Consider the following 12776-nt stretch of genomic DNA (forward strand, 5'->3'; position numbering starts at 1 on the left):
ATCCGAAAACATTGAGATGGGTTCGGTGCTGGTTATTGTTTGGACAAAATTTATTTTGAAGATTCTTTAAAAGATAAAAGATCTTCGAATTTATTTCTTACCAAAAAATAATTTTGAAAGGGCAGCGTATGACCCGGACATCAACAACTTTCTTGCCAAAAACGTCTCTCGGCGACATATATTATGTCCATTCTGTCAGTATATTTATTGACCGTTTTGTTTCTAGTCATAAAATGCATTAATTCGATGTCCTCAAGATAATCTATAAAAACTTTCATTCTCCTTACATTCTCATCATCCCAGTATAAGTTTATGTCCTCTGCACTATTTTTATTCTTCTTGTTACACTAATTTTGTGAGTTATTTCTTCATCCCAGTTATTTCTTCTTGTCACACTAATTTTGTGAATTATTTCTTCCATTGAGTGTTTATTTTTTGTCTTTTATATTTTGTTTTCACGTTTTAGAGGGTGAATAATGTGTGTGTTGTTTGCAATTTACTACAAACATTTCTATCTTGGACATACTTTCTCTCATGTAGGGTCATTAACATCTCTATTTTGAGATTTTGACCGAGCAATATTGTGTGAAGAAAAATTCTTTGAAAAAAATGATTTTATCTCAACAAAATTGTCTGTTTTCAGTAATTCGACTAGATTTGCATGTTTATTGTCGTGTTTACGCTTATAACATGTACCTTTTCATTTTATTGTAGATGATACACGCAAATTCACTTCAGAATCTAAGGAATGGGGATGGAGTTCATTAATGCATAGTAGGAGATTCCTGTAAAGGTTTTCTCGTGAATGATATTTATATTGTTATGGTTGAGGTTTCTTGTAAATTGATTGAAAAGAAGTGATCAAAAGGTAGTTCTGATAAGGTTATATAAGTAAAATCACTAATTAATCTGCTCTTATAATCATCACATGATAACCTTGGTGTTAGTTTCTCATTAGTCTAGTAAAATATCCGTAAATTGATAAAACTTCATGGTCCCAACTTAGAACGGTTGTACAATAATAACCTCTACATTTTGATATTAGTAAAATATTTTTCTTAATCTTGCCTTAAAATATTTACTTATGTATAATAATAATCAACATTATATTTGAGATAAATATATTTTATTATGTTAAAATTTGTGATGATAAAATAGTTTTCAATAGTTTTTTTTTTATAAAAAGATATAATTTTTTTGGCTTGTTATTGTAGCTTTAACTTGCAAAGGAATAAACATCATGACAGTTGTCTTAAAAATGTAGTACTATTTATAATTATATAAAACATCAACGAATTCTTAATGGCCATATAAGTACCTAGATACGTATATATACTCCATCCGACCTAATTTTTAGTTTTAGTTGCAAATATTAGGATTTTATTTTTGTTTCAATTTAGTTGTTATAGTTTACATCTTTTCCCTTTTTTCTCCTGATTTATCACTAACTTAGAAATAATTGAAAGTGTGTAGGTTCAACTTTGTAAACACCATTCTTAAATACTCTTTTTATATTCCTTAATAATTTTACTTTTTGGTTTTCTCTCTACTACTACTAAAACAAATTCTATCACAACTTTCTAAACACCAAGCTAGCAACTAAAATCTAGGAAAATGAATATTGGCTTAGGGTATTTGTGGGATTTTTTTCTTTCCATATGTACTTTTTTAATATTTGTGTTATACCCTGACATAACAACTAATTAAGACGTAGAGAATTTTATTTATTGAAATTAAATATGTATGTACATTATCCGATAGCATGCTTCAAAATAAAATAAAAATAAAAAATCTGATAGCATTTAACATTTACTGAACCGTGAGATCTTTTTTTCTTTTTAGGTACACCTTATATTTATTTTATTTTTCATAATCTCCGTATATTAGTAACTTTGTGTATCGCCAAGAGTACTAATATATGTAGATTTTGTTGTATATTGTTCTTATGTGACTAACTTGATAAAAATATTTAGGTGGCCTCAAGTATGAAAACTGAAGCAGAACCACATGTAGATTCAGATGTCAAAGATATGACGCTTGTGGAAAAGACGAATCCAGAAGCTAAAAATTGTGAAAATATTATGGAACAACCCTCCTCAGAGTCGAAAGTTGTGGAAGATCCAAAAGCTGATGAAATTATTCATTGTTGTTGCAATTGCAAGAAACAAGCCTCCTCAAAGGTGAAAATTGTAGAGTATCTAGAAGCTGGGCATCCATATAAAACAAGAACACAAAAACACGGTGGAATTCTTTTTCTTCATGAGGACATTGGAGGCTTTTGTGTTTCGAAAGCGCAATCATACTTGTACAAAAAGATATGGTTGAAATATGGTCATATCGCATCCGGGGAATTTGCTACAAGCTTATCATATGCTAGCCAAGTTTGTATAGTCAATGATATTATGGATTCTGTAATAGAAATGCATCGTTCTCGTTATGTTGATGTATCTGATGAAATGATTGATTCATGGGAGAACAAGATAAAGATGGCTGAAAATCTCAATTTCAACATTGGATGGCTTCGACAACAGTTTGAGAATGTTAAAGGAGTTGAGAAATTCAACATGGGATTATTGGAGCATGGTGATCCCTTCCAAGATGCAAAGAAGAGAGTTACTGTAGCAGAAAATCATTTGAAATGGGAAAAGGAACGGCTGATGACCTTGAAAAATGAATTGCGGTCGAAGTTACTTGCATTGGGATCAGAGTCAGACCTGGAAAAGTACCTGGAGAATACCGACAACAAACTGCTTGACGAAATGTTTTGAATGTTAATTAGGTGTTTATTCTGTGAACTTCTAAACTAGTTTAGAAGAAAATCAGAATACGAATAATTACCCAAGTTCTTCTTTTTTATAGAATAATAGTATAGTACTACTATATATTGGAGAGTTTGTTTTAATTTAGTTTTTTTTCATATTTGTTGGATCTAAAAATGAGATTTGTATCATGAGAAAATATCAATTAGAAATTCAGAAAGATCATTGCATGCTCATAAAAGAGTTTAACTAATTTTCTTGGTGTTTAGTCCGTATTGGAATTTTTCATAATAATCCTTGGAATTATGCATTTCGTTCAAAACAATGTCCATTCAATAAAAAATGAGGAAACTTGAACTACTACTCTGAAAGTTTATGACGAGCTTATCATATACATTTTTTTTTATACTAAAAGTGTTTACTGAAATTCGAAGTCTTAGTATTTATCGAGATTTGAAGTCTTGACATCCTATTTTCCATACTCGTGTATATTCCATTGAGCCAACGGTTTGTTGATAGTTTTTCGTCAACACTCTTTCGAAAAACCCTTGTAAAACTTATTACTTGTTTGACAAACAGAAAACATTGGAAATACAAAAAAAAAAAAAAAAAATTGTCTCACCAAAAAATTACTTTTTTGTTTCTAGAAATCATTTTAAATTGAGTTACCAACTTAACTTTTAAATATTGGAGATAAATTTTGCTTTAAGGTTAAATTTACTCTGCTACCCTGACATAATAAAGCCAAATATCCCATCTCTAGTCTTAAAAACATTCTTTCAAAAAATAAAAAAGTCATTAGAAACGAAAAATCAAGGGTAAAGTGAAGTCATAAAGTTCCAACCTTAAGACAAAACTATATAGCCAGGTCGGCTTGTTTTTCAACTTCAGGAGGGAGGTGGGATTTTGGACCATGGTAGACGTGAGTTTTGGTTACCTACGTTAGTTCCAAGTTGCATCCATAAAATAGATGCAGACTAGCCATAATCAAAATTCTTATCTCTATACAATTTCTACTACCTAGTAATGGCTTCTTCACTGTTCCCCAGTACAATAATTCAATCATCTACATTTCAAAGTAACTCGACATTAAAATTTGAAGGTTTAAATAACAAACTGAGAAAATTCAATTTTGCAATTAAATGTGAAGCATCAGAGTCATCCTCCAGTAACTCTTTTTTTTGTACAAAGGAACTTACTTAAATTACACATCCAAATATCTTACATCATGGGATATATGAGAACTAACATAGCAGGTGGATGAAACCACCATTCCCCACATAAATTATGTTTACGGGCTACCTTAGCTAAAGCATCTGCAGCCTTATTACAGTTTCTGTATACAAACATACAAGACCAAACCGGGTTATTGTTACAAATATTAACACACGTTCGAAGTAAAGGCATACTTTGCCAGTGAGAAAGAACAGATTGTTGTTGCAAATAAGAACTTACAGCCAAATTATTTGTTTCATATATAACATGAGACCAACCATTAACTGTCGCCATTTCCATTGCTTCCAGTAAATCCCAAGCTACTGCTTGATGTATATTTATAACTCTCTTTACTGTTGCCCTTCCCAGAACATATGCTCTTGCATGATTTCGAATTATAATTCCAATACCAGCTAGCAAAGAATTAGCAGTATAAGAAGCATCAATGTTTATCTTCAAAAAATTCAGAGGAGGTGGTTTCCAGTGAAGATCTAACTTAGAACAACTTGTAAGAGAACTATTATGACTCACAACAAAAATGCCTAAATGATGATGAGCAATGTAAGACTTTATATGATGAATGACTGTGTTGGGATTGGGAGAAAGATTACCAAACACAATTCTACACCTATGTTTTTAGATGAAATGCATTATGCAAATAATAAGGTGGATATAATCAACTGACTGGTGGATACTAATAGAAGAATTCTTGAGCTGCCAAGTCTGAATCCAAGCAAGAAAAGAAGACTGCTGCAGTAAAGAAGAATACATCTGAGGATAGAAATAATTCCATATTGCTTGAGCAAATGGACAATGCAGCAACATATGATCCAAGTCTTCAACCTGACTAGTGTTGCACATAACGCATTTTTGATGAGAAGCACCCATATGTTTAAACAGCTTAGCTTTGACAGGGAGAGCATTATGAATACCTTTCCAGAAAAAGAGTTGAAACTTGTAAGGTAATTTCAGTTTCCAAAATTTTAACCAAAAATTGAGGAGTTAGTCCCACAGAAGCATTAGGAGGCATATCTTTTTCACATAACAACTTGTATGTTGAAGCAGTGGTAAAAACACCAGTGGCAGTGAAAGGCCAGACTAAAATATCTTGCTGATCTAATTGAACAGGAATAGTTAGAATTGCATTCACCTGATATGGTTGAAACAATTGTCGAAGCAGAGGAATATCCCATTGTTGAGTATGTGAATCAATAAACTCAGAAACCCATTGATGATTATGAATATTCAGCTCATCCCACTCTTGGATAGAAGATTGCATATTAGGGATCCAATTAGATTTCCAAATATTGGTACGAGTTCCATCCCCTACTTGCCATTTCGCATACTTCAAAACAATATTGAGACCAAGACAAATACTTTGCCAAATCCAGCTAGAGTTAGTAGTAGTTGGAGAAGGAAAGAATTGCAAATCATTAAAAGGAAAATATTTACCTTTTAATATTCTAGCCCACAACTCCTCTTGATTGTGAATTAACTTCCATGCTAATTTTTCAAGAAAGTCCAAATTATAATTGCTCAATTTTTTGAGACCCAAACTAGAGCTGTCAATTTATAACCCGGCTTGCGGGTTGACCCTAACCCGGCTTGTTTCAACCCGGCCCGGCTTGGCTTGTTGTCTAAACGGGCCGGGTTAGGGTTGGCATATACAACCCTACTAGAAAACAAGCCGGGCTAGGGCCAATCCGCGGGTTACCCGTCAACCCGTCAAAATTAATAAATATATCCCTCAATTCCACCAACTCTTTAAAATTCATGATTTGCAAACATATATTAGAATTAGTTAATTTTAAATCAATAAATAAAGCTAATTTTGGATCTACCCAAACAAATATAACAATTTTTAGATTTTAAATAATCAATCAATAAATTAAATTACAACTTAGATTCATCAATCACATATTTATTCAGGATGTCCTAAATTGATAAAAAAGACTAGCATAATTTAAACAGTGAGTTAATCTTACTCACATTAATTTAAACTTATAAAATGATAAAAAAAAAAGTAAAATGCTTAGTTGATGTTAGGGTTCTCTGCCTAAGAAAACTAAAGCGCCGTAACCGGCTATATCGTTGATTAAGTGGCAATAAAAACGTTCACTTTACAACTCAGTGGTGGGGCTTCTAGTTAAACACCAAATTGACCTAGGTTCGACCTTTACTAAATGAATAATCCTAAACAATCCTAAATTTTAAATTTAATTTTTAAATTGATAACATTAACAAGCCAACCGGCCAACCCGTCAGGATTGACCCGTCTAGGGCTAGGGTTGGGGTTTTGAGCTTGTTCGTGAATAGTACTAGGGCTAGGGTTGACCCTAACCCTAGTACGGGTTGGCAAGCTAGGGACGGGTTGACCCTAGCTTGGCCCGTTTGACAGCTCTAACCCAAACCACCAAATCTTTTCGGCAAATAAGCAAGTCCCCAAGAAAACAGTTGTTGAGACTTGTGATTGCTGAAGTTGTTTCGCCAATAAGATCTTTGGATTGTATCCTCCAGTAACTCAAAACTTGAGATTGGGTCTGCAATTATCTTTGTCGATGCTCCGCAAACAATCAAAACAACAACTTCAATTCCATGTCTTAGGGTTAATACTGGATTTGTCAAGCCAGGTGATGTTGGAAGGTATGTAACTAAATGAGTCTTGCATGATATGTTATTCAATTTGGCCATACTATATATGTACACAATAACCTCCGATTATCCTAACATCTACCGATTACTAAAATAAACTACCGATTGTAGTTTTATCTACAAGGGAAGGCTTCATTTTAGGATTGGGTGACTATATTTTGTCTTATTAGTTGCTCCTAATTCTTCCAGGGTCGTCCCTAATGACGCCAGCCAAATTACCCAATACTTTTACTAGAAACAATACACATGAAATCAGAGGCTAAAGGTCTAATATTCAACCTTAGACAGAAAAAAGCCCCACGGACACATATGGTGGCCCAAAACTAGCACCCTGTTTCTCTAGTGAGGGGCACACTTTTTGTGTGAGCGAACGGTTTATATTTTGTTTAAAGCAGCCATAGTGTACAACTGCTGTATATTCATTACGAAAATGATTTATACACTTCGAAGTGTAGCACCGTGTGAGAGGGGTGGAGCCCACTCATTCCTCACCTCTATCCCAATATAAAGAGGGTGACACTTAGGGCGCCCGATACCCTCTCGGTGCACCACTTCGAAATGGATGTATCAAAGTTGTATTCGCGTCCGATCGCCTCTCGGTGCACCACTTCGAAGTGGATGTATCAAAGTTGTATTCATTAACTCTGCTTGTTTTCCATCTTCATGATGGACGTGTGATTTTTGACCATGGTAGACGTGAGTTCAGGTTACCCATGTTACTTCATACTTCATAACCCTTGCAAGTTGCATCCACATACAGACACACGCTAGCTACTAATTAGAATTCTTATCTGTATACAATTTCTACAAACCTAGTAAAGTAGTAATGGCTTTTTCACTATATCCTAGTACAATGATTCAATCATCCAAGTTTCAAAGTAATTCAACACTAAAATTTAATGATTTAAATAACAAACTTAGAAAATCAAAGTTTGCAATTAAATGTGAAGCATCAGAGTCATCCTCCAGTAATTCAAAACTTGAGATTGGGTCTGCAATTATCTTTGTCGATGCTCCGCAAACAATCAAAACAGCAACTTCAATTCCATGTCTTAGAGTTAATACTGGGTTTGTCAAGCCAGGTGATGTTGGAAGGTATGTAAGTAAATGAGTCTTGCATGATATGTTATTCAGTTTGGCTATATTAATTGGTCTCTTCTTCTTTGACAGAATTGTAGCAAGAAAGCCTAAAGATGTATGGGCAGTTAGGCTTACAATGGGTACTTATCTAATTGATGGAAAGCATTTTAAGCCATTAGACATTGATGAGTGATACATGAACAATATGTTTGCTCTTAAAAGAGGTAACCCAAAATTTGTGTTGTACTGTGACTGCATTATATTGGAAATGTGAATTCATATTTATGACAAATGACAGAAAGAGAAGGCACAATATTATACAATTGCAGCAAGCTGACTCTATAATATAGATTAGTAAGGGTATTTTAAAATATGTCATATTTATAAGTATCGGCAAACTTTAGGGCAACGGATATTACAATAAGAGAAATATTTGTTTTGACGGACAACCAGTAACACATAGAAACTTTGCAACTCTTGAAAGAGAACTGAAGATGTTTTTTTCTTTTTCTTTTTGATACTACTGAAAATGTTTATTTATATATACCAAGAATTAATATTAACATTAAGAAAGATTTCCGCATTATGCACCATCTTTACTGGTCCAGGGCTTGAACACGGACACAAGAGCGATGATAATTATTATAAGAAGGATGAGAATAGCTATACAAGTCCATTTTCTTGAGCTCTTCTGTTTCTTTTTAGCCTTCAGGAGGGCATTATTCCCCAAATTCACATGATCAACTGCATTAGACACCTGAAAAAAGAGAAGAGTTAAAGAGGAATATACACAACAGACAAACATGGATTTTCCTCACAACTTCTTGCTATCTGCTTGCTTGTTTGGTTCAAAACAGTCTCCAAATCTACTCAAACAGGGTGAAAAGTGAAATATTGTAACTTTTCCACCCTTGTGTGGTTGCTCTTCTGCAGATTTTGGGCTGTTTGCAAGATTATATTTGGACACCCAATTCTGCAGACTATCTAACCAAGCCATTCTTCTTCAAAAAATCAGAATCACGAAAAAGATGCCACCTAACTAACAAGCATCTCGCAACGGATAATGATCTTGCACAGCTCTATTTATTGCATCATAAACGTGGTTTGAAAAATCAGATAGAAATTATGTGGTGCTTAATCTACACTACATTTTTGCAAGGGGGGGTCTGCTCAATACCTGTGATTCTATATTGTCCAAAATTTCACCTTGTGCTTCCACCATCACTGCCATGTCCAGAAATATCTACAAAACATAGAGAGAGCAAAAAGGTCAAGGCGCAGGACACAAAATTTGAAAGTGTAGTAGGTTTTAGAGTTCTTGTAGAGAAGTATTCTGAAATCCAAGACCTGATTCGTCAGCGAATATTAAGAACAGATATTGGATAAAAGTGATTCTGGTCCATAATCTCCATTAATATTTGTAGAACAAAAATTATAACAAAAGCATGGTGTAGAAACTCAGGATAGATGTCATCCGTTACATATATATGAATTTCTAGGTTGACTAGATGAAATCAGTTCTTTGGAAGGGATGACAACAAACCTGTTGCAAGTCGAGAAGTTTTCCTTCTAGCTCCTTAACCGTTTCATGACGTTCTTGAATTTCTGCCAAGGTCCCAAGAATCTGCAAATAAAATGCATTTCTGTAATTAGAAAGACTTATAAAGCTATCTTGATAAGAGAGTTCTACAGATGTCTTAGAAAGCATAGAGAATGAGAAGGAGAAAACACAGACAAACCTGGCCACGGCCTTGTTCTTGAATTGCTTTCTGAAAAATTTGCTCACTCTCTCCAGTCTCTATCAAGTGGTCAATTATCTGAAAACACAAATGTCACATTCATAAGAAACCAAAATTACATAGAAATCTTAGAAATGGAAAGTTTTAGTCCAGGAAGAAACCTTACATCTTCATCAACTCGTTGACCAGTTACTGATTGTGTGACAGCAGTGTTGAAAACGGCAGACAGAATCAGTGTTAGAAAGAGGAAAAATATAATGCATGACAGAAACTTCACTATGTTGGGATTAAACCTGTAAAAACTCTTCTTTCAACCACATCGCGATACTCTTGATGAATGGTTTGCCTTAGAGTCTGCAAAGAATAGATGATTTACGCTATAACTAGAAAGGAAGAAAAACTTGATGTTGGAATATATGTCTGAAGTTCAAAGTCTTCAGATGATTAAATAAAAGTTAGGTAGATAGCTACCTGAAACTCGGACATCTTATCTCTCAGTTTCTTTTTTAAGGCACTGCAGTAAAAATGAGAGATTCAGTTAAATGCTAAGGAACCACCAGATACGTACAAGACTCTACAAGCTATTCAACTTGGGAGCCGGCATATTGCACCACAAACTTTGTGGTGCACACATGGTGACGTCAAAGGCTGACTTTGTGAAGGATGTCCCTCACAGTGTAGAAAATCATATCATAAGCTTGCTCTAACACCCCGAACCCCTGAAGAGTCACCTTTAGCTACCACATACATTTACAGAAGGAAAGTTGAAAGTAACTTACAGTGTGCTAGCCGATCTGGTTCGTTCAATAGCTGTTCCTTTTCCAGCTCCAGGCTTTTGCCTATTTGCTAAATTCTGGGGGAGAGAAAAACAGAATAACAGGTCAGGTTGGCAGTCCTAGGGATTGTTTAGTCATAAATACAAAAGTGTGGCAGACAGATAGTATTACTTCTTTGTCTAGTTGTTCGATTTTAGCTTTAGCTAAAAGAGCAATTCTCGACACTTCGTCTACATCTTTTGCCATGCGCTGCTTGATTGCTGTGGCCAATTATATAATCAGTCATGACCACTGGGAGGAAAAGCATGACCACACATTAAGGTTTCCACGAGAGCATGGAAAAAGACTAAGAAAAACACTTTTTCTACCCACAAAGCAGAAATTTTGAACTTTGAGATGGTAAGGAAAGAAGTAAAGAGGGATTGTATTCCCGTCATACAACATAATGATAGCAGTACACATTTATATGTATGTAAAAAGCATCATACGCAGCAGGAATCACCTTTCATGGTGGGCGCCTTGGATGTAGACTTTGACTCTTCATTTTCATCCTGCATTCATTATAAGCAGGTTAATGGAAATAAAATACTTTTTTATTCTCAAGGTAATTCAAGGATTTTTCCACTGCAGCATTTCCAGGGAAATCTTAGAATAGCATAGTTTCCTTTTTGCTCCGAAAAGTTAACTTGGTCATCTGAATGCACTGGTTGAAGCAACACTTTAGATGGTCTCATTGATGACCAAACATCGCAAGATTTCATATACAAGTAATAAAAAAGGTAGTGGCAAAAGAAAGCTGCATGGCTGATATAACCACCAGAAGATATGTAGGCGAGCATAACCCTCTGTTGAGCACTTGTGCCATTTCAGAGATGTTATCATGGCAGATTCTATGAGTTTTATGTTTACAGGAGAAACCCGGTAAAGCTGTTAGTTTCCACCTCATTGATGTTCTAAGCAAGATTTAACTAGCACCGTAGAAACCATCCTTTCCCAGAAATAGGAACGGAAAACCAAACAAAACAGAACTCATGTTTTTAGATAGTGACAAAGAAAACACAACTATCATTGTAAAAGAAAAAAGGAAAAGAGAACACCTAAGAAGTAAGAAGAAGAAGAATTAAGGAGAAGGAGGGCATTACCTGGAGCTTTTTTAATATCTTGCTAAGCTTATCGATTTCTTTCTCAATGTCTTCAACCTATCATGAAAACATAACATAGTATCACATATTACATCAAACACAGACATTAGAATCTGCACACATGTCAATACTGCAAAGACGTTGGACACTTCATAAATATTCTGTTGAGCTACCTGTTTGAAATAAGTATCCAACCCTAACTCTCCAGAATTCTTTAGAGCATTTCTTTGTATTTCTCCTCGAGGAAACTCGAAGGAGTTCTGAAAAAAAAAACATAAAGATATAAAAGAGAATCTTCTGCAAGTTTAAGATGCACAAAACTGAAAAATGTAGAATCTCAAGTTCTATTTGCACGGAGGAAAATGTATTTTTCTGCAAGTAGCTAGCATTCACATGGTAAGATACTGACACTTGGTTCTCAGCATAGAAAAATACATTTCAGACCCACTTTTTGTTTTCACACATGTACACCATCATGCACAACTTACACATGTATTGAACACTGTTAGTTATCCAAATTACTGCAATTGAGATTGAAAATTTTCAGAAGTCATATCAGAGACCAGTTAACTCATATTAGTATGTAGAAAGCCGCAGTATATCTATTGCTATGATCGACCAAAAATTGATGCCTCCAGTATACCCATACGCTACAACTACTTAGTAGTTTATGTTTTGATGTCCGAACAATAATAAAAAAAAAAATCTCAAAGGCTAAATCGAAATTGATTATCTTATATGATTGTGGTTATACCCACGTGGATTAATTGTTAAAGGAAAATCATTATACATTTGATTTACCAATCTGTTTCTCTGAGAGATGCTCAACATTCTAAGAATATATAATGTGAATATATAGGGTTCATGCAAGTGGAAATCAAAAAGTTACGAAAAATAATTGTTGATTGTCCCCTCTCTAGATATATTATTATAATGTTTCGATTTCCATGTTTTCCCCATTTTTTTAAGATGAGCAGATACTGTTAACATTTCAATCCAGATATGAACAATATATCATCAAAATCTATAACATTTAAAATCCAAATTCTATAATAAAAATATGAATTAGGATGTGATTAAATACCGTAAGCAGATCGTTCATGTTAGCAAATATATGATCCGCAACTGCAATTGAGGATTAATAGCTGAAATTTCTTTTAATGATCGAAACCTGGTTATGGAAGAAAATTTAACCTAACCAGGTCTCTCCCTCTGAATGAGAAGCTGGAGAGAAAGTTGAAGAAACAACCAAACAAGTCGTGTGATCTAGAAAAGAGCAGTTTCCTGAGGAACGAAGAACCGGGAAGCAAAAAAGATTGTGAATTTGTGAGAGACACAGGGTTCAAGTTCAAAACCGTTGGGCAAAAGCCTATAAGGTATTGGGAGTTGGGACACGCGCGTTTCCATGGCTCC

General features: G+C 34.4%; 3 protein-coding genes across 6 annotated transcripts; 2 read left to right on the plus strand and 1 right to left on the minus strand.

The window, feature by feature from the left end:
- Positions 1 to 308: 308 nt before the first annotated feature.
- On the plus strand, positions 309 to 2836 carry LOC113321353. Of its 4 annotated transcripts, none has more exons than XM_026569251.1 (3): positions 309 to 355; positions 715 to 774; positions 1974 to 2836. In XM_026569251.1, exon 3 carries the CDS (start codon positions 1986 to 1988, stop codon positions 2766 to 2768), a length of 783 nt encoding a protein of 260 aa, XP_026425036.1. In that variant the 5' UTR covers positions 309 to 355; positions 715 to 774; positions 1974 to 1985; the 3' UTR covers positions 2769 to 2836. The 4 variants fall into 4 exon arrangements, with proteins under 4 accessions (XP_026425036.1, XP_026425034.1, XP_026425035.1 ...); XM_026569249.1 differs by having other exon boundaries at positions 320 to 355; positions 715 to 787; XM_026569250.1 differs by having other exon boundaries at positions 330 to 355; positions 715 to 793.
- Positions 2837 to 7412: 4576 nt separating this feature from the next.
- LOC113320257 lies at positions 7413 to 8003 on the plus strand. Its single transcript, XM_026568184.1, has 2 exons — positions 7413 to 7721; positions 7797 to 8003. Exons 1-2 carry the CDS (start codon positions 7453 to 7455, stop codon positions 7897 to 7899), a joined length of 372 nt encoding a protein of 123 aa, XP_026423969.1. The 5' UTR covers positions 7413 to 7452; the 3' UTR covers positions 7900 to 8003.
- Positions 8004 to 8067: 64 nt separating this feature from the next.
- LOC113320256 (putative syntaxin-131) lies at positions 8068 to 12707 on the minus strand. The gene is made up of 13 exons (XM_026568183.1): positions 12448 to 12707; positions 11537 to 11623; positions 11364 to 11420; positions 10724 to 10772; positions 10393 to 10481; positions 10225 to 10298; positions 9917 to 9959; positions 9739 to 9799; positions 9612 to 9637; positions 9446 to 9523; positions 9250 to 9330; positions 8884 to 8949; positions 8068 to 8463 (listed from the first exon to the last, which is right to left on the minus strand). Exons 1-13 carry the CDS (start codon positions 12463 to 12465, stop codon positions 8290 to 8292), a joined length of 903 nt encoding a protein of 300 aa, XP_026423968.1. The 5' UTR covers positions 12466 to 12707; the 3' UTR covers positions 8068 to 8289.
- Between the last annotated feature and the right edge of the window lie 69 nt (positions 12708 to 12776).

The sequence above is a fragment of the Papaver somniferum genome, chromosome 11 (assembly GCF_003573695.1).
Source record: "Papaver somniferum cultivar HN1 chromosome 11, ASM357369v1, whole genome shotgun sequence".
Lineage (NCBI taxonomy): Eukaryota > Viridiplantae > Streptophyta > Magnoliopsida > Ranunculales > Papaveraceae > Papaver > Papaver somniferum.